Source organism: Maniola hyperantus, chromosome 13 (genome assembly GCF_902806685.2).
Source record: "Maniola hyperantus chromosome 13, iAphHyp1.2, whole genome shotgun sequence".
Lineage (NCBI taxonomy): Eukaryota > Metazoa > Arthropoda > Insecta > Lepidoptera > Nymphalidae > Maniola > Maniola hyperantus.
Window position 1 is genome coordinate 14,219,882 of NC_048548.1, and position 19,097 is coordinate 14,238,978.

Sequence of the window (19,097 nt, forward strand, 5' to 3'; positions counted from 1 at the left end):
TCACAATAACATGTTAGTACTTTAGTTAGTGTTCGATTCTAAACAAATTTTTACTTCTATTTTCTTTCACTATAGTATAGGTATTGTTTAATAGTGAGTAGTGACATGTCTGTAACTTTTTTTATAACTGCTTTTGTATTTATACACACTTTTTTTTGGAGAGTGACTAGTTTTATAAGTCGTGGCTTGTATTACTCAGTTATTATTGTCATAATCTGTTTTGTGTGTCCAATAAATAAAAATTAAAATGAAAATTTCTCTTTATTTTCTAACCGCGTGGATAGTAAAAACCACGCGGTCCGCAAATTTTGATATGTATTTAGAAATCATATATATATATATATATATATATATATATATCATATATTATATATATATATATGATATGATATGATATGATATATTTTGATATGTATTTTGATTCATTTAGAATCGGGCTGAAATTTGGCATGCAGAATAGAATGCTGATAGTTATTATGACATAGACGTTAGCCCGCTTCCATCTTAGATTGCATCATCACTTACCACCAGGTGAGATTGCAGTCAAGGGCTAACTTGTATCTGAGTAAAAAAAAAGTCAGTCAGCTTTTCCTTTTATATATTTAGACTAGCTTATGCTCGCGACTTCGTCCGCATGGATTACACAAATTTCAAACCCCTAGGTATTTCACCCCCTTAGGCTTTTAATTTTCAAAAAACATTTAGCGGATGCCTACATCATACTAGCTATCTGCGTGCCAAATTTCAGTCCGATCCGTCCCGTAGTTTGAGCTGTGCGTTGATAGATCAGTCAGTCACCTTTTATTTTTATTTATTTAGATTTAGATACTGAGATAGATAGTAGTACTGCAATAGATAGTATTATATGAATAGAGATGATTGGCGATGACGCGATTGCCATATTCGTGTAGAGAAGGTCGCAAAAATACATTGAAACTAGTCTCGATCATTTGGGCCTTGACATTAGTAAATGAGCAAAGTAAAAATTCCTGTACGTAGAAAACCTATAGGTAGCCTAGCTTCATTACCTAGAGAAAATGAAACACGCAAGTCGCTCAGTTACCTATTTTATTAGGGTTCCGTACCTCAAATGGAAAAAAGGAACCCTTATAAGATCACTTTGTTGTCTGTCCGTCGTGTCTGTCAAGAAAACCTATAGGGTACTTTCCGTTGACCTATAATCAGGTAGGTATGGTAGGTCTTATAGCACAAGTAAAGGAATAAATCCTAAAACGGTGAATTTTTGATAACATCACAGAAAAAAAATTAAAATCTGTTCATGAACAAATATTAGTATTTTCAATTTTTAAAGTTGGATAACTGTACCAAGTGGGGTATCATATGAAAGGACTTTTATTGTAAATTCTAAAACAGATTTTTATTTATTTTTATGCATAATAGTTTTTGATTTATCGTGCAAAATGTCGAAAAAATACGACTATAGTACGGAACCCTCGGTGCGCGAGTCTGACTCGCACTTGGCCGGGTTTTTTTTACTTAGAATAGAATCATAAAATAACGCCATCTCAAATAGGGGTTTTTTTTTTTAAATAGAGATAGCGAGCAAACGAGCAGTCGGGTCACCTGATGTTAAGTGATTACCGCTGCCCATGAACATTTGCAGCACCAGAGGAACCGCCCATGAGTTGCCTGCCTTTTAGGAATTTGTTGTTTGTGTAGACCACGCGGACGAAGTTGCGGGCATGGGCTAGTAGCAGTGGCGTTTAGGTCATAGAGGCATAAATGCACTGCTTACCCCAGTTGTATATATTTTTCATTATGACCTGCCAGTAAACAGGTTCCTACCTAACTAATGCCTACCCTGGCTTCAAATCCTGTGCACGCCACTGGCTAGTAGGTACCTACCTATTCCATTTCTTATTATTCTGTTAGACCTAGGTACTTAATTTTATTTAAGAGTTGTCGAGGAGAATCGAGCAGTGCTCGTTCGAGCGAAAACAATTATTCAAATTCATTATAATGGCCTCTAAACGCAAAAAGCCTTGGGACCGATTTATCAAGAATTTTCTTTCATTGCCGAAAAAAAATAGTATTTTCAGTAGTATATTCAATTAAAGAGGGGCACTTCTAACAAAACGTCGTGGTTGGCACTTGGCAGGCGTCAAATGTTAGTACATTTGACGTAAGTAGCACGCACCTCTAACTTTTCGGAGTTATGTGCGTTTTTAAAACAAAAAATATCACTTGGAAACCCGCATGTCTGGTTCTTCATGGTCTCAAAGGTGTGTGAAGTCTGCCAATCAGCATTGGGCCAGCGTGGCAGACGCTAAACCCCTCTCACTCTGCTCCGAGCAGACCCGTGCTCCGTAGTGGGCCGGTATAATGGGCTGATCATGATGATGATGCTGAGTGCTAGACAACGTGGCGCATTAATTACGTTAGTACTGTGAAAGATAACTTATCATCAGTTATCAGTTATCGTTATTTACACGAGGGTGTGATAAATGATAATACTTTATCAGTTATTACAATGATAAATGAATTAGTAGTAAATGTATTTAGTTATCTAGAGTAATTATAATTTAAAGTGCTTCTAATTTATGTGTATAGAGATTTCTATAGGTTACAGTAGGGTAAACGTCGTGATAGGGTTCCGTACCTCAAAAGGAAAAAGGAACCCTTATAGGATCACTGCGTTGTCTATCTGTCTGCCTGCCTGTCTGTGAGTCCGTCCGTCCGTCTGTCCGGCCTGCCTGTTGTGTCTGTCGCGAAAACCTATAGGGTACTTCCCGTTGACCTAGAATCATGAAATTTGGCAGGTAGTTAGGTTTTATAGCACAAGTAAAGGAATAAATCTGAAAACCGTGGTTTTGTGGTTTACATTACACAAAAAATGTGCTTTATCGTTGAGCTATGTCGGTTACTCTAGTTCTCCGACGGATCTCCTCATTTCTGATTTGATCACGTAGAGAAACTCCGCACGTAGCTCTCTCCATCGCCCGCTGAGTGACTCTGAGCTTTCTTATGAGGCCCATAGTTAGCGACCATGTCTCGGATCCATATGTCATCACTGGCAACACGCACTGTTCGAAGATCTCAGATTGGTTTAGTGAAATGATAAAATTGAGTTGTTATTTTAATTTTTGCCGGGATTTGATCAAGTCCCGGTTTATATAATTTCCCTGCGTCATATAGATTCCTATATAGAGTTTGGACGGAAAACTACCGACGGGAAACTACTTAAAGTGAATATCGTTTTGGTCGTTCACCTTGTATCGTCTCGTGGTAATTTCCCCCGGGACAGCACGGGCGAAATTTGCTGACCCGGCATTGTTACCCGGGGTCCAATTAGGTTTTATACCGCTTGATTACTGATCATTTAGGTTTCATTATGTAGAACGGTTTAATCATTTAGGTTTCACTAGCTGATGCCCGTGAATTCGTCCGCGTGGGATTAAGTTTATAAAAAACCCGTGGGAACTCTTTGATTTTCCAGGATAAAAAGTAGTCTGTCACTGTCCAGGTCTTTATCTATGGAAAAAATCACGTCAATCGGTTGCTCCGTTGCGACGTGATTGAAGGACAAACCAATAAACCAACAAACAAACACACTTTCGCATTTATAATATGGGTACTGATAACCCGTAGGTCAAATTTAAACGTGAACAGTACCATTCTCTAAGACACGCTTTGGGTACACCCTTTCTTGCCTGCTTAGTAGTGACTAGTGGCATAGTTTATGTGTTCTTACTATGTATCTAGATTGGACTATAGCCAAATGAGTTTGTTGTTCCTAGCTAGTGTATCTTGAACTTGCCGAAGTAGCGCGTACTTCTATGTAACATCAAACTCGAGCCAATAGGGAAAAGGCTTTTTTTTTAACGCTGGGAAATCCGTTGACGCTTCCCCCCTTGTAGAAGCCAGCCAGCCAACCAACTGAAGGGAAGGCATGTGGGACTCACCGGCCGAGAGGCGATCGGAATACCCACTAAAACCCAGCGGCGCTCCTGCGCGTCGCCTGGCGACTGGGTCACGGGAACACCGAAGCAAACCACCGCGACCCAGCCAACGACGTCCGCCGACCCGGATCATCCACCGGGGACCCACTCACGAGGTCCCCCGCCGTACCAACTATGTGCACCTCCCCTCCCCCGGAGACCCAACGCGCGACATCGGGATCCCGCGCACGTCGCCCGCGTCTCATCCTTCGCCTCGTCCACTGTGCCCTCTGCTAGTCAGAGGGACACGCGGAGAAACCTCCCCCTCTGCCAGGTCATTAGCCATAGCCAATAATATCCCCGAAGAGAAATTATTAGCCATGTTACCTGCTTTACATGTAGTAAATACTGCTCTTCCCCTTTGGCATTTTCTAGGCAAGCGCGCTCCAACCTAGACTTCATAATTTCTGTCCATTTGTATAATTGATGATGCAGCGCAGTTTTATGATAGAAAAAGTTTCTTCTTTGACACAATAAGATTAATATTGTGCGTTTATCCATTGCAGCATGAGGTCACGACGGCGGTGCGGTGTACGCATGGAAGCCCGGCGGAGTGGTGAGCCCGCGCTGCACTCGCTGCGAGCGCAACGTCGCCCCTGCCGCCGCGCCTTGCCAGCATGGACCGCGCGCGCCTCTCGCCGTCGCCGGACACGCTGCGTCGGCCGCTCCAAGGTACACGCAGATGTGTCTATTGCAGCACGAGGTCATGACGCAAGGTGCGGTGTACGCATGGAAGCCCGGCGGAGTGGTGAGCCCGCGCTGCACTCGCTGCGAGCGCAACGTCGCCCCTGCCGCCGCGCCTTGCCAGCATGGACCGCGCGCGCCTCTCGCCGTCGCCGGACACGCTGCGTCGGCCGCTCCAAGGTACACGCAGATGTGTCTATTGCAGCACGAGGTCATGACGCAAGGTGCGGTGTACGCATGGTATGGTGACCCCGCGCTGCACACGAACCAACTTCACTCAAAAAGTACCATCGTTCTCTTCGAAGAGAGAGGTAGTACCTACTTTCGACGCTTCGACGACCTCTTACTAGGATTTACACAGAGCATGTGCCATCAACGACTCGCTTGACACATCTCCGCTGCATTTTTGAAGCACCTTGGAACCGCCATATCTGTTCCTCGAGCTGTGACCCGCCCGTTGCCATTTTGTTTGCCGTTGACTTCTTGAGCTGTTTCGGTTACTCTGTTTCCTATAAATCTCCTTATTTCTGGTTTAATCAAGTAGATATCTCCAAGCAAGAGCTCCTCCTATTGTGAGCTGAGTGACTCTTGGGGTTTTTATCTTTGCCCAATGTTAGCTACCATGTTATGAAGCTGCAGGTTTTAAATTAAATCGCAATTCAATTTCAGGAGGACCCTGCGGAACCCCGGATTCGCCCCTCTCGCCGGAGACCTTAAGTGAGCCGGAGACGCGCCTCCCGCGCGCGCTCACACCCATCCCTGAGAGCGAGCCTTTGCTCCACGGCCCGCGCTGTGCCAGCGCCAGCGCCATCGCGAGTGCCCCTGCCAGTGCCACTGCTAGTGCCGGTGACGTTCCGCGCCGACACGCGCGTCCTCTGCACGTGCAGTTCGACGCGCAGTCGCCGCCCGCGCCCGTGTCCGTCTCGAGTTCCAGCTCCTCCAGTTCCGACGATGAGGAACTGTCCATCGCCGAAGCGAGGCCCCCCGACGGCGGTTGGGGCTGGGTCGTCGTATTCGCCTCATTCATGGTCAATCTCATTGCCGATGGCATCACGTTCAGTTTCGGAGTGTTCATGGAGCATTTCCTCGATTACTTCGGCGAGAGTACAGGAAAAACGGCCTGGATCGCCAGCATATTCATGGCGATGCCACTTTTGTCTGGTCCGATAGCCAGTTTCTTGACAGACAGGTACGGCTGCCGACGAATGACGATTTTCGGGTCAATTTTAGCAGCGATAGGATTCATTATTTCTGCATTTGTGGACAACATAGAGACGTTGATGTTCACATTCGGAATCATGGCTGGATTCGGCCTGAGTCTGTGCTATGTAGCAGCAGTAGTGATCGTCGCGTACTACTTTGAGAAGAAGCGTTCCTTAGCCACCGGTATCTCTGTGTGCGGAAGTGGGATCGGCACGTTCATATTTGCTCCGTTGTCAAATGTTTTGCTGGACGAGTACGGGTGGCGAGGAACTACTCTGATCCTCGCTGGACTTTTCTTGAATATGGCGGTGTGTGGCTTGCTGTTTCGCGATCTGCCGTGGACGGCTACGATGAATGAAGAGAGAGCGAAACAGAGAAAACGTAGAAGAGAGAGAAAAAGAAACAAACGTTACGGATCATCCGCAGATAGTTTCTCGGACAGTAAGAGTAGTGCTGTCGGGTCCACTAAAGCGGCTGACGCTGAAGACATCGAGGCGGTAACGACGTCGATAGTGCCACGATATAGCTCCTTAGTCGACCTACCGACGTACATGACTGGAGGCGAAGGGGTGTCGCTGGAAACCTTCGAGCTGATGTCCACTCGAGGTCGTGCGTATGCGCTCTTAGCACAGAATTACCCTGGAGTATTGCTTCCCTCGCGAAGTTTCAGTGACAGTGGACGATTGCACGAGATGTCCCCTCCGAAGACTCTGATGTCCCCCGGAACGATATCCCCGGGGACATTGTCCCCTAATAATTCAGTCCCCAGTGCCCCGGAGACCAACGGCTCGACACGGCTGAATGATAAAGCAGCTTTGTCAGTATGGATCAAAAGGCATGGTCATGGAGGACATGGTTCAACGAAGAAACCACCAGCTTTCTTGAAAGATTTGAGGTTACACAGGCATTCCCTGACCTACAGGGGTGCTATGTTAAATATCAATCGGTACAGACTTCGAGCGTCTTCGTGCCCCAACATCTTGAGAAACTCGATGACTACTATTGCTAAAGAAAAGGTACGCATATTTTCTAGAGAGTAGAAACCTCAGACTTTATGGAATTATTAGTTTATGTTCGCGACTTCGTCCGCGTGGACTACACAAATTTCAAACCCCTATTTCACCCCCCTTAGGGGTTGAATTTTCAAAATCCTTTTTCAGCGGATGCCTACGTCATAAAAGCTATCTGCATGCCGAATTTTAGCTCGATCGTCCAGTAGTTTGATCTGTGCATTGATAGATCAGTCAGTCATTCAGTCAGTCAGTCAGTCACCTTTTCCTTTTATATATTTAGATTAATGATTATGATTTTGAGATTTCGTAATTTTTATGGTTGTTTAGTTATGCCCCCTATTAAGGTGATATCATCATCAATTGCAGGTGCAATGGTACGCGGGGCTGTGGGACTTCTGGGACCTGGCGGTGGACCTTCTGGACTTCTCCCACTTCCTCAACCCGGCCTTCCTCGTGTTCGCGGTGTCCAACTTCCTGCTGTACCTGTGGTACGACGTGCCCTACGTGTTCCTCGTGCAAAACGCTCTGAGTATGGGCTTCACCGACTCGCAGTCCTCCATGCTGATCTCTATCATCGGGATACTGAACATGTTCGGCGAGGTGAGTTGTTTTTTAGGGTTCCTCAAGCTGTGAAAGCCTAGTGGTTAGGACGTCCGCCTTCTAATCAGAGGTCGGGGGTTCGATCCCGGGCACGCACCTCTAACTTTTCGGAGTTATGTGCGTTTTAATCTTAATAACCCTTTGGCTTTGCTGTTGTACGGGAGCGGTGTGCAGGCTCGACCGTACCAAAGGGGAGATCTCCCACCGAGCGGTTGGTTGTGCTCGGTAGCGCCAGCTGGGCCGACGGTTATGTCTTGAAACTTCTATATATAGTCCAGATTGCAGAAAACTCCGTTAGTGCGATTACCATCGGCGGTACATTTGTTCGGGACTACGTCATCGATTGAACAGCGCCATCTAGTTTCTATTGTGGTAACCGCCACACTGTAGTCGGGTATAAAAGCGTTTAGTCAGTATTTGTTTGACGTTTCCAGATCATCCTCGGCTGGATAGGCGACTGGGAGTGCGTGAACGCGAGCCTGGTGTACGCAGTGTGCATGATCCTGTGCGGGCTCGTCACCGTCGTCGTGCCCCTGCTCAGCACGTACATCGGCCTCGCCGCCGCCTCGGGGGCCTTCGGGGCCTTCATCGCGGCCAACTACAGCCTCACCAGCATCATCCTGGTGGAGCAGATCACGCTGGAGAAGTTCACCAACGCGTACGGCTTGCTGCTGCTCATGCAGGGCGTGGCCAACCTCATCGGAACCCCCATGGGAGGTGAGTGATTCCTTCGCGAGGTCATCTGTTGGCTGGTAGCTAGGGTTCATGATTTCTCGAGCTTATCAATTTCTCGGGTCTCGAGAATTCTCGAGGCTAATTTCTCGGGTCTTCTCGTGTTGTCGAGAAATTTACATTTACGTACGGATTTGCATATTCTTCGGTTCCAATAATGCGATTAATCAACAAATTCAGTGGTTTCCTCTCAAATAAAAGTACCAAAATAATTATAAGACTTTTATTGACAGTCTTCAACATAATTAGCTTCTTTTTCTTAAAGAAAACTAAAAAAATAAGCTATTCTGACATTTGTGACTTATACATATATACAATTACAGCACAAGCACAGCATTAAAAAGAAAAAAAATCAACTTAAAACTTCTAGCTTCTTTCTTTTAAACAAAACAAACAATAAACAAAAATTTCAACATGAAAACGTTAACCTTATCCTAACTTATAATTAAATTACAATCACAGCACCATTTTTGGCATGTTAATTAGAAAAAAAAATCAAATGAAATTTTTGCATTTAAAACAAACGGCAAACGCAAATCGTTTTATTTTATAATTTCATAGACTCAAATATGATTTCTCGAGTTCTCGAGTTTTCTCGAGCTTGATTTCCCGGGAACAAAGCCCAACGATTTCCCGGGAATTCTCGGGAATGAACCCTACTGGTAGCTCACCTTACTGACTCGCTCATTGTAACCAACTACAGCTTCACCTCGTATCTCACCCACCAGCCCCCCGATAGGGTCTTGGATAGGTCACACCTCATTGACACCCACCCCACTCACCTAATCACACCACACCCACCAGGTCAGAAACTAACCGGCTCGTTGGAAAGCCTGGAACACCGCAAGGACAAAAGCTCTCTTTGCGTGTTCTATCGCTTTTATAATGGAGAGTGCTTTGAAGAGCTTTTTGACCTCATTTCACCCTCCTTTTTCTACCAGCGCACCGCGCGCCACCGTAAGCAATTTCACCCTCACAACATTACAACTCGGATAAGTCATAGGAATGTTATGACGTACTTTATCGTTAGCTAACAGGTCTGTAAGAAGGCATCCTGGAGCGAGTGGTGTGAAAAGAAAGACGCTTCGCTTCAATAACTTGATCTATTTCCAGGCTGGCTGAAGGACATCACCGATAGCTACGACCTCTCGTTCTATCTCGCTGGCGTCTTCATCAGCGTGTCCGGCCTGATCCTGCTAGTGTCCCCGCTGTACAACGCCACGCGCCGCTACAAGAACCATCGCAAGTCCGCCGACTTGTCTGCCAACACGTCCACCGACATGTCCACCGACGTGTCGACCAACAAGTCCGCCAACAACGAACTAACGCACATCAACGGGCAAGTCAAACAGAATGGAAAGCTGATTATGTAAGCTTCTAGCATATGTCCCAAATAGGTGAAGCCAGGTTAAGAACGAAACATTGTTTTGCTAACACGTTAGTAAAAAAATATAAGTCCCGCAAATTGCCAATGCGCGTGGCCGCTATTTTTGTGACGTCAGAACTATATTGAAGTTACGAGCTGATGGTATATTTTTATTTCGGCTGACGTCAAAATAACATCATTTCGATGTTAATGAGACCTGGTTCCAGCGCAATAGCAATTTGCGGGACTTATAGCACAGTACGCGGCAGAAAGTAATGTAATACTCAGCCTTTAGAATGACATTTCGGCTTTGTAGAGCGTTGTCTCTGTCACTCATACATATATGACATTTTGTCGGTCTTGTGACGGTTGCCACAGATGCAACCAGATGGCGCTATTCAATCGATAACATTTCATGACGTAGTCCCGAACAAATGTACCGCCGACAGTACTCGCACTAACGGAGTTTTCTGCAATCTGGACTACCTATATATAGAAGTTTCAAGACACAACCGTCGGCCCAGCTGGCGCTACCGAGCACAACCAACCGCTCGGTGGGAGATCTCCCTTTGGTACGGTCCAGCCTACACACCGCTCCCGTACAGTCTCAACGACAGAGACAACGCTCTACAAATCTGCTATCTCCTAAAGGTCGATGTAAATTACTTTTGGCCGCGTATTTTACTAGTTAAGTCGCATCGTAAAAATTCGTTAGCGCAGAAAAGCGCAACCTAACCCCGACTAAATTTAGTCATGTTAAATATGTTTCCACCTTTAATCTACTTAACTATTAGTCTGTCCTTAGCCTTTCTAACTTTAATGTAACTAAAGTACATCACTAGTGAGTAAACATAGCATTTTGCAATACTAATACGTGATAGCCGAAAAAATTATAACTAACTGCGATATGAAATTAAAATCCAAGACTAAATTACCTATTTATATAAGTAATCATATAATTAATTCGTTAATTAAATATTATAATATGATTATATTATATGAGTATATAATATAATCGGAAGTATTGTCAACATCGTGAAGTTGAAATGGTATAGCGAATTTTAGTAATAAGTAGTTAAGTAGTTTGATGATTAGATAGATACACTGAGATGTTATATTACTAGAGGAAGAAATGTCCTGCACAAGATCACTACCCTTATTATCACTTATCATATTCATCATCATCATCATCATCATCATAATCATCAGCCTGTGGAAGTCCACTGTTGGACATAGGCCTTCCCTAAAGAGTGCCACCACACCCGGTCCTCAGCCTTCCTCATCCAGATCTTTATTCTTGATCATATATCATATACATATTTCTTTATCACTACCCTTACTATAAATGCGAAAGTATGTTTGTTGGTTTGTCCTTCAATCACGTTGCAATGGAGCAACGGAGCGACCTGATTTTTTGCATGGTTATAGTTAGAGACCTGAAAATTGAGATATGCTACTTTTTATCCCGGAAAATTTTAGAGTTCTCTCGGGAAGGTTAGTTTTTAAAAGTACTGTAGGAACTCTTTGATTTTTCGGGATAAAAAGTAGCCTATGTCCTTCCCGGGGATGCAAACTATCGATGTACCTAATTTCGTGAAAATCGGTTGAACGGATGGGTCTTGAAAGGCTAGCAGACAGGTAGATAGACAGACAGACACACTTTCGCATTTATAATATTAGTATAGAAGTATGAACTATACTACTGTATGAACTCAAAATTTTCTCCTTTTTTGCAAAGTAGCCATTCTAGCCCCTTGGGACCTCAGTGTCTACCGGTTTTTCGAACTATACTTATGTGCCCCTGCCCAATGCCACTTCAGCTTCGCAACCCGTTGAGCTATGTCGGTTACTCTAGTTCTCCTACGGATCTCCTCATTTCTAGTTTGATCACGTAGAGAAACTCCAAACATAGCTCTCTCCATCGCCCGCTGAGTGACTCTGAGCTTTCTGATTCTTATTTCTCTAGTAATATATCACTCTAATTAGATATTAGTAATTGATAACGGTTGAATTTTTGGCAAGTTTGTAATAAATTAAGGTTTGTTCTGAACGTAGATAAGTAAAACAGTAAGGTTTTTGAGTATATTCCGTAAAAAATGACTCCCCACGCGCCATTTTAACTATGGGTCAACTGTCATGTCAAAAGTACGGTTTACGGACTAAGGCCTCATTTACGGAGACGCGGGGCGTCGCGCGTCGCGTGTGTCGTGGCGTCTCGCGGCGCGTCGTACGTCTTTTTTGTTTACGGTGAAGCGGCACTGATCATCGCACGCGTAATCACAAACATAATATTTTTTTTTTTTTTTAAAGAATATTAGCCATTTTTTAAATGACTAATATTCCCCTTTCCTCTCCAATTAAGCGTCAAGCTTGTGCTAGGAGTAGGTACGACAATAGTGCAACGGGCGGGGTTTGAACCGTCGACCTTTCGGTTTTCAGTCCACTCCTATACCGGTTGAGCTATTGAGGCTAATATGGCAATATACGAGGTTGTTCATAGAGATGCGAGGCGGGAAGAGTGGCGGTGCCCGCCGCTGTGCGCGCGGCGAATCCTCAAAGCGTGTAGCGTTGCACGCGGCGGGCATGTGCCATTTCCAAATAAAGACTGGCAGAAGGTTCCGCTGTGGGCAGTGTTTCCATATGTAAATCGAGAATTACCGTGTTCAAGGGTTAAAATTACGGTGTTTCTAGATTAAATTACGGTGGATTAGCTAAAAGAATACCGTGTAAATTAACGTGTAATTTTTAAAAGAATAAACGTCACGAATTTGCTTTTTAATCAACTATTAATGTTATTCTGAATCTGACTCTCCTAGCATAGCAATATCTTTTTCATATACGGATTTATACATATTAATATTTTGTTAAATCTCATTAGTGTTACATTTTACTCCTTCCTAATTGCTAGAATAAGGACGAAAATAGATTGCTGAGATTTGATGCTTAAGAGAAATGTTGCCATTACGAAATATGCTTAGGTGACTGAGATTCGTACTCGTATTACGCAGTATATTATGAATTTTTAACGTGATTTTGTATTACGGTGACACGGTCAAGGTAATGGCCATATTACCTTGACGGTAGATTAGGGCTGAATTACGGTGCATCTACGGTAATTACCGTGTACATGGAAACACTGGCTGTGGGTATCGCTTCATCGAGAATTGCCGCCGCGTGCGCCGCCACGATGAACGCCGCGTGAGACGCGTCGATGCCATACGCGGGCTCGGCCGCAAAAAACGCTCCATTTCAAACAAACGCGTGTAAAATTGCATCTCCGTAAACGCACTCATACAACGCCATAATGTTTAAATTCAGTGCGGGCCGCGCCGCCCGTCGCAACGCGCGACGCCCCGCGTCTCTGTAAACGAGGCCTTAAATCGTACTTTTGACATGAAATTTGACACAAAAAGTTAAAATGGCGCGTGAGGAGTTTTTTTACGCGTTATAAAGTAGTGTTTGAAGGAATAGCGTGACCTCGAATATTATGAAATTATATTTGGTGATGTTACGAAAACTATTTGTAAGACTATAGTGGCTTGATCCGATATACATCTTTATGACTAAGAAATGTAATTGCGTAGATACGACCGATTTTACGGTCGAGTGATACGAAAATGACAGATTTTACGTTCAGTGTACTTTGAAACACGACCGATTTATCATCATCATCATCATCACCATCATCATCATAATCAACCCATGGCCGGCTCACCAACGAGCACGGCGGGGTGATAAAGTTGGAGTAGCGACAGCAACGCGACAGCAGTAGCAATGCGACAGCATTTGCTGTCTCTCTTCTTCTTATTTTGCTTTGTGGCTATTGCTGTCTCTCTCTAGCCGCTGTTGTGACAGCAATGATCGCGAGATTTACGACTGTCGCAAGCCTGTCGCGAGATACGTAATCACCCCGCGGGTCTCCTCTCAAAGTGAGAGGGTTTTGGCTATACCACGTCGGTCGAGTGCGGATTGGCAGACTTCACACACCTTCGTGAATTTGTGGTTACATTACACAAAAATAATTAAATTGTGGTCATGAACTAATAATTAGTGTTTTCAATTTTCTAAGTAAGATAACTATATCAAGTGGGGTATCATATGAAAGGTTCACCTGTGCATTCTAAAACAAATTTTTATTTATTTTTATGTACCTATCATAGTTTTTGCTGCAAAATGTCGAAAAAATACGACTGTAGTACGGAACCCTCATTGCGCGAGCCTGACTCGCACTTGGCCGGTTTTTTTAAAACAAGTGATAAGGACTTAACTAACCAAAGACTGCCCTGAATATAAATGTTGGTGTTATAGACCCCGAGTAGTTCTAGGCTAGGCGAGAAAAGTTGCACTTTTTCCTATTTGAACTTTGACTTTATTGGATCGAATTATAATACTAAGTGCGGTTACGCACTCATTTGATTCGAGCCCGTGAAAGTACGGATATGAAAAACTCGGACCGAAATCGGGCATTGCTAATCCGATCTCTGACCCATTAAGTCCAAGCTATGTCCGATTTAAATCCGAGGCTCATCCGGGATATTCTCATGGATCACGGAGAGATATCGGATGACGGAAGCCGGATCTAGTGCGTAAGCTACCATACAAATACACTGTATATAGCGAAATTGAGGGACTGGGTATTTTATTGCGTTGTAAAGAGTTTTCGTTAAACGGAGATTAAAGGTTCGTCCGCACCTGAGCGGCGCGGCGCGGCGCTTCAGTCCGACTGCAGAACGCGTCACCTCAGGCCGCTCGACGGTGCCTACCGCACTACAACTTCAGTACGCGGCACCTCGCGTCACTTGCGCGTCACTTTTATACCCGTTCGCGTACGAGCGCGAAGCGCCGCGCCGCGCCGCTGGGTATGTCGCACTAGCGTCACTGCACTGCGCGTCGCTTCGCTGCGCTTCAAAATATTCTCTCCAGCCGTGCCGCGCGGCAACGCGCGGTGAAGCGCTGTGCAGCGCCGCTCTAGTGCGATATGCGCCATACAAAAAGATAGAAATGATATTTTGAAGCTCTGTGCCGCGACGTGCAGCTCGCTGAAGCGCCGCGCCGCGCCGCTCAGGTGCGGACGAACCTTAAGAAAAAAATAACATAATTTTAGAATAACTGGTTAGCAATAATACGATAGTAGGAAGTACAGTAAAGTTAATATGTGCTAGGCAATTACAACAAACAGATGAACACATTTTTAAGAATTTCTGTGTGCGTACAAAATATTTATGTTTCTATATCACTATGGTGTTAATACCTAAGGTCACTGAAATTAATGTTTATTAGGGTCTAAATAATGACGTATTGTTTCGCTATTGAGAATGGTTGCTGCGCTATATAAAATGTCTCAATATGATGGGAACAATATAAACCAAACGAACCTTAACAATTTCTACGTTTTAAGGAGTTTTTCGTTAAATAGAAGTTCGCAGTATAGAGTTTACACTGTAGTTCTATGACTAGGAACGTATTGTCACGGTTTCGGATCGGATCCAGTGCGTAATCGCCCTAATAATATGGCGAAATAATATGAGACAGTTTTGTTTAACTATGTATCTTTCTTGACTTTCCCAAAATCCATAGAAAAATTCAATCTAGAAATTAGATCTAAGATTTAGGAATTATAAAATAAAATTGAATTTTTCGACTTCCCTTAGATTTAAGTACTAAAAACAATTTAACATAAGTGACGCATTTTTGATTTACAAGCATTTTTGTGACTAGCTTACGTTTCTACAATTTACAAAATCAAGATTTTATCTAAAATACATTTTTTTTTTTTTTTATAAAGAATATTAGCCATGTTAAATGACTAATATTCCCCCTTTCCTCTCCAACTAAGCGTCAAGCTTGTGCTAGGAGTAGGTACGACAATAGTGCAACGGGCGGGGTTTGAACCGTCGACCTTTCGGTTTTCAGTCCACTCCGTTACCCGTTGAGCTATTGAGGCTCTAAATCATTAAGGCATTGAATCAAATAGGTATATTTTATTTTTTCATTGTACATTATTTCGAGCACGAGGTTTTAATACAAGCGAGTTTACTATACATGTAAAGCACCTTTATTTAATTAATGTAAATATTCATTTATATATTTGCAATTTGAACCTTTTAGAGAAGGAGCCAGCGCGTCCCAGACCTTCGTTATTTTATAAAAGCTGAAAGTTTCTCTGCGTATTGTCCCCAACACAGGGAGGAACGTTTGTTTGGGTCATGGTGGCTTTGGGAGAAAACAGGTAATAAATGTGTAAAAAATCTTACGTCAAAGTATGAAGCCTAATTATTTTATATTTTTTTCGGAACAGTATTACGTCATCTATTGCCAGACAGTTAGTGTCGTGGCGGCCCCAGCCAGACACCCTTGAATTTTTAAACTTCAATGACAGATAGACAATACGCAGAGAAACTCAGTTTTTATAAAATAACGAAGGTCTGGCACGCGCTGGCTCTTAGTCCATTATACTGATGTACTTTAACCGGCAAACAAGTTGAGCGAATGCACATAGCATTATCACCACTATTAAATCATTTTTCTTCGCAGGGATTTCACAAATGCTTTTTCATGAAAGTGATTTTGCAATATTCTCACATTACAATCGTGTCGGTACTACATTAATAAATTAACCTAGGAATTATGATCAAGATCATTAGAGCTGATATATCAAAAATGAAGGTTGACTAGATGTTCTCTTTCTAACTCATAGTGGTGCAAGTGTTCTCGCTCGCACACTGTTTAGCGTCTTAGCTCGGGTCGATGGACATACACGCGAGCGAGGTCTATATCTTGTGGGAGCACGTGATTGGTTGGTCAGTAGCTCCTTGTTAACTTTCCCCCACTACGCCGCTCTTTGCTCAAGTTGTTTGTCGTTCACAATGTTAAGTACAGTACGCGGCAGAAAGTAATGTACATCGACCTTTAGAAGGAGATAGCAGATTTGCAGTTATGAGTGACAGAGACAACGCTCTACAAAGCCGAAATGTCATTCTAAAGGCCGATGTACATTACTTTCTGCCGCATTCTGTGTAACCTTAAATAATTCTGCTGACGCATGTTAACATAATATTTTTGTGTTCAAGAGAACTTTTCCTTGAAGCTTATTGTCTGATGCCAAAACGTTCATTTTAAAGGATTTTCTTCAAAATCAAAATAGGTAAATATTTTGTATTTAGCTAATTACACCATGTTATCTCTTCAAGTACAGCCAACATCAAAAATGCATACATAGAGCCTAGAGGGGTATGCTTTAGGCCGGCTCAATTTCGTACGAAAACATGCATGCAGTGTTATCGCGCGAACACGTACGAAAAGGCACGAACGATCCCGACCTTCCAAGAACTATTGAAAAATCGGGATAATTATATTATAACTCTATAGGAACGCTCACATTGGATGCGAGTAAAACCCCAGCCAGACTGTTGTAAACAAACCCTCCACATCGGTCTCCATTGGCGGTTTACAACAGTGTAAACACGTCTTGTTTGCAACAAAAAATCCCATCCATCTAAGACTGCATCATCACTTACCACCAGGTGAGATTGCATTGGACCGATGTGGAGGGTTTTGTTTACAACAGTCTGGTTGGGTTTTAAATCGTACGTACGATTATTTTCCTACCTTTCGTGTGAAAACGCATGTAAAATGAGCACGGCCTTATTTATTGAGAAAAGTAAGAAAAGTATGAGGAATTTTCTATCTAATATCTGTTTGATAGCTTTTATAGTTTTTATGTGAATTTTCTCTAGGTTTTTATTAATGTATAAAATATATCGTCGGTATGCTTACAACGATGTCCAAACGCAAACCGAGTCAGAGGTGACATGATTTACCAAATTCATTAAAACCAATGTTTTGTATTATAACATTTTAAAAGAAAATCTACTTATCTTCGTGTAATCTTTATTTTTATAAACTTGACGTTATTTTTAACAAATACTTGATCGTGGATAATTTTTTGATGCTGACTGTACATTTGGTACAAAATAAAACAGAATGTATTGTGATACAAAGTAGAATAAGTTCATTTAGTCTATAAGATTGAAGAATTATATTCTTGCCTAGTAAGAGTACAAGGCGTCTGGTCTTTTAAAGTTCAAGTTAGATAAAAACATTTACAATTTTGGAACTTAATTCATATAGGAGTGGCCCCACTGCGCGAATGTTTCGCGTTTGGGCGAGTTTCGGCAATGGCAAATCTTCTAGCCAGTTGCCAGTGGAGCCACCACATTCGGCGATTGTTTAGCGAATTTAACTACAACGAATTTCCTTTTAATGCGGGCCAAATTGCCGCCTATTTCCTTTGATGCGGGCCAAATTGCCGCCTATTTACTTTGATGCGGGCCAAATTGCCGCCTATTTCATTTGATGCGGGCAAAATTGCCGCCTATTTCATTTGATGCGGGCCAAATTGCCGCCTATTTTCTTTGATGCGGGCGAAATTGCCGCCTATTTCCTTTGATGCGGGCCAAATTGCCACCTATTTCCTTTAATGCGGGCCAAATTGCCGCCTCAACACGAAAATTTTGCGAATGTTAAATTTTACGATTGACGCTGACTCCACCAACGAATGTTTCTCGAAGATTTGCCAAACGTTCGCCAATGGTGCCACTCCACAATTCAAATAAAAAAACCGATTATTCGGACATGATTGTTGCAGATTTTCCGATTGATCGAAAATCATGAAAACTGTTTTTTTTGTCAACAGTTATAATTTTTTTCTGTTTATGAATATTATTCAAGGGTTAGCGGGGTGATTCGCGATTCAGTGATCATCACTAAATGAAAGCAAACACATTTGACATTGGTTGTTTGTACATTGCTGCTTAACTGAGCGATAAAACAATATTTTTTCGAAGTAAAACTTCAATGGATTGAAAATAAATGTCAAATGAGCTTGACGGCTTTCATTCAGTGATGATCACTAAGTTGACGAGTCGGCGTAGGTTGGTAATAAATAGACCACTGGTGCAGAACGAATACCAATCGTATGTGTATATTTTGTGTATTTAGTTTGTTATTTGTGTTATACAATTAGAGCATGATCCCGGAACTGTTAGACCTTACTTATTTTCTGAGAAAGTGAGTATCTACTATTAATTTTCGCATATCTGCTAACGTGTACCGTGCTGGTACCATGGGCCAATTTACCTATAGGTATCACACCTCATGAACCTAAAAATATGGCGGGCGGCGGAATTTGATATGCAAAATTTAAATGCATTTTTATTGCACTTATCGATCGAATAAATTTTTTGCGCATTTTTGGTAGTTTATTATCACTTTAAGATCAAATTCAAAGTCAAAGTCAAATGTTTTATTCAAAATAGATAATAAATTACATTTGTAAGATGATGATATAGTGGTGATAATTTTTACGCGAACTTAAAACTAAAGCTAAAGTAGGTACCACTATCACTATCACACACATTTCGTTTCTTAGAAAACAAGTAACGTCCGGCGACACTGGGACCTTGGAGCATTATACTTGCGCAGCAGGCGGCGGTGCCAACACGAAACGGGTATGTGAACGTATTACTGTACATTGTTGCA

General features: G+C 42.8%; 1 protein-coding gene across 5 annotated transcripts in view; it reads left to right on the forward strand.

Moving 5' to 3' along the window:
- LOC117987677 (monocarboxylate transporter 9-like) overlaps window positions 1–19,097 on the forward strand; it is a 120,535-nt gene that overhangs the window by 29,650 nt on the left and 71,788 nt on the right. For 3 of the 5 annotated variants that reach the window (XM_069502544.1, XM_069502546.1, XM_069502545.1), the window contains exons 2-6: window positions 4,466–4,823; window positions 5,313–6,862; window positions 7,226–7,459; window positions 7,894–8,176; window positions 9,305–14,235. In XM_069502544.1, coding sequence (XP_069358645.1) covers window positions 4,769–4,823; window positions 5,313–6,862; window positions 7,226–7,459; window positions 7,894–8,176; window positions 9,305–9,564 — 2,382 coding nt within the window. In that variant the 5' untranslated portion in view covers window positions 4,466–4,768 and the 3' untranslated portion in view covers window positions 9,565–14,235. Of the gene's footprint in view, window positions 1–4,465; window positions 4,824–5,312; window positions 6,863–7,225; window positions 7,460–7,893; window positions 8,177–9,304; window positions 14,236–19,097 lie in introns of those variants that run through there. The other 2 variants (XR_011237453.1, XR_011237452.1) reach the window with 2 other exon arrangements.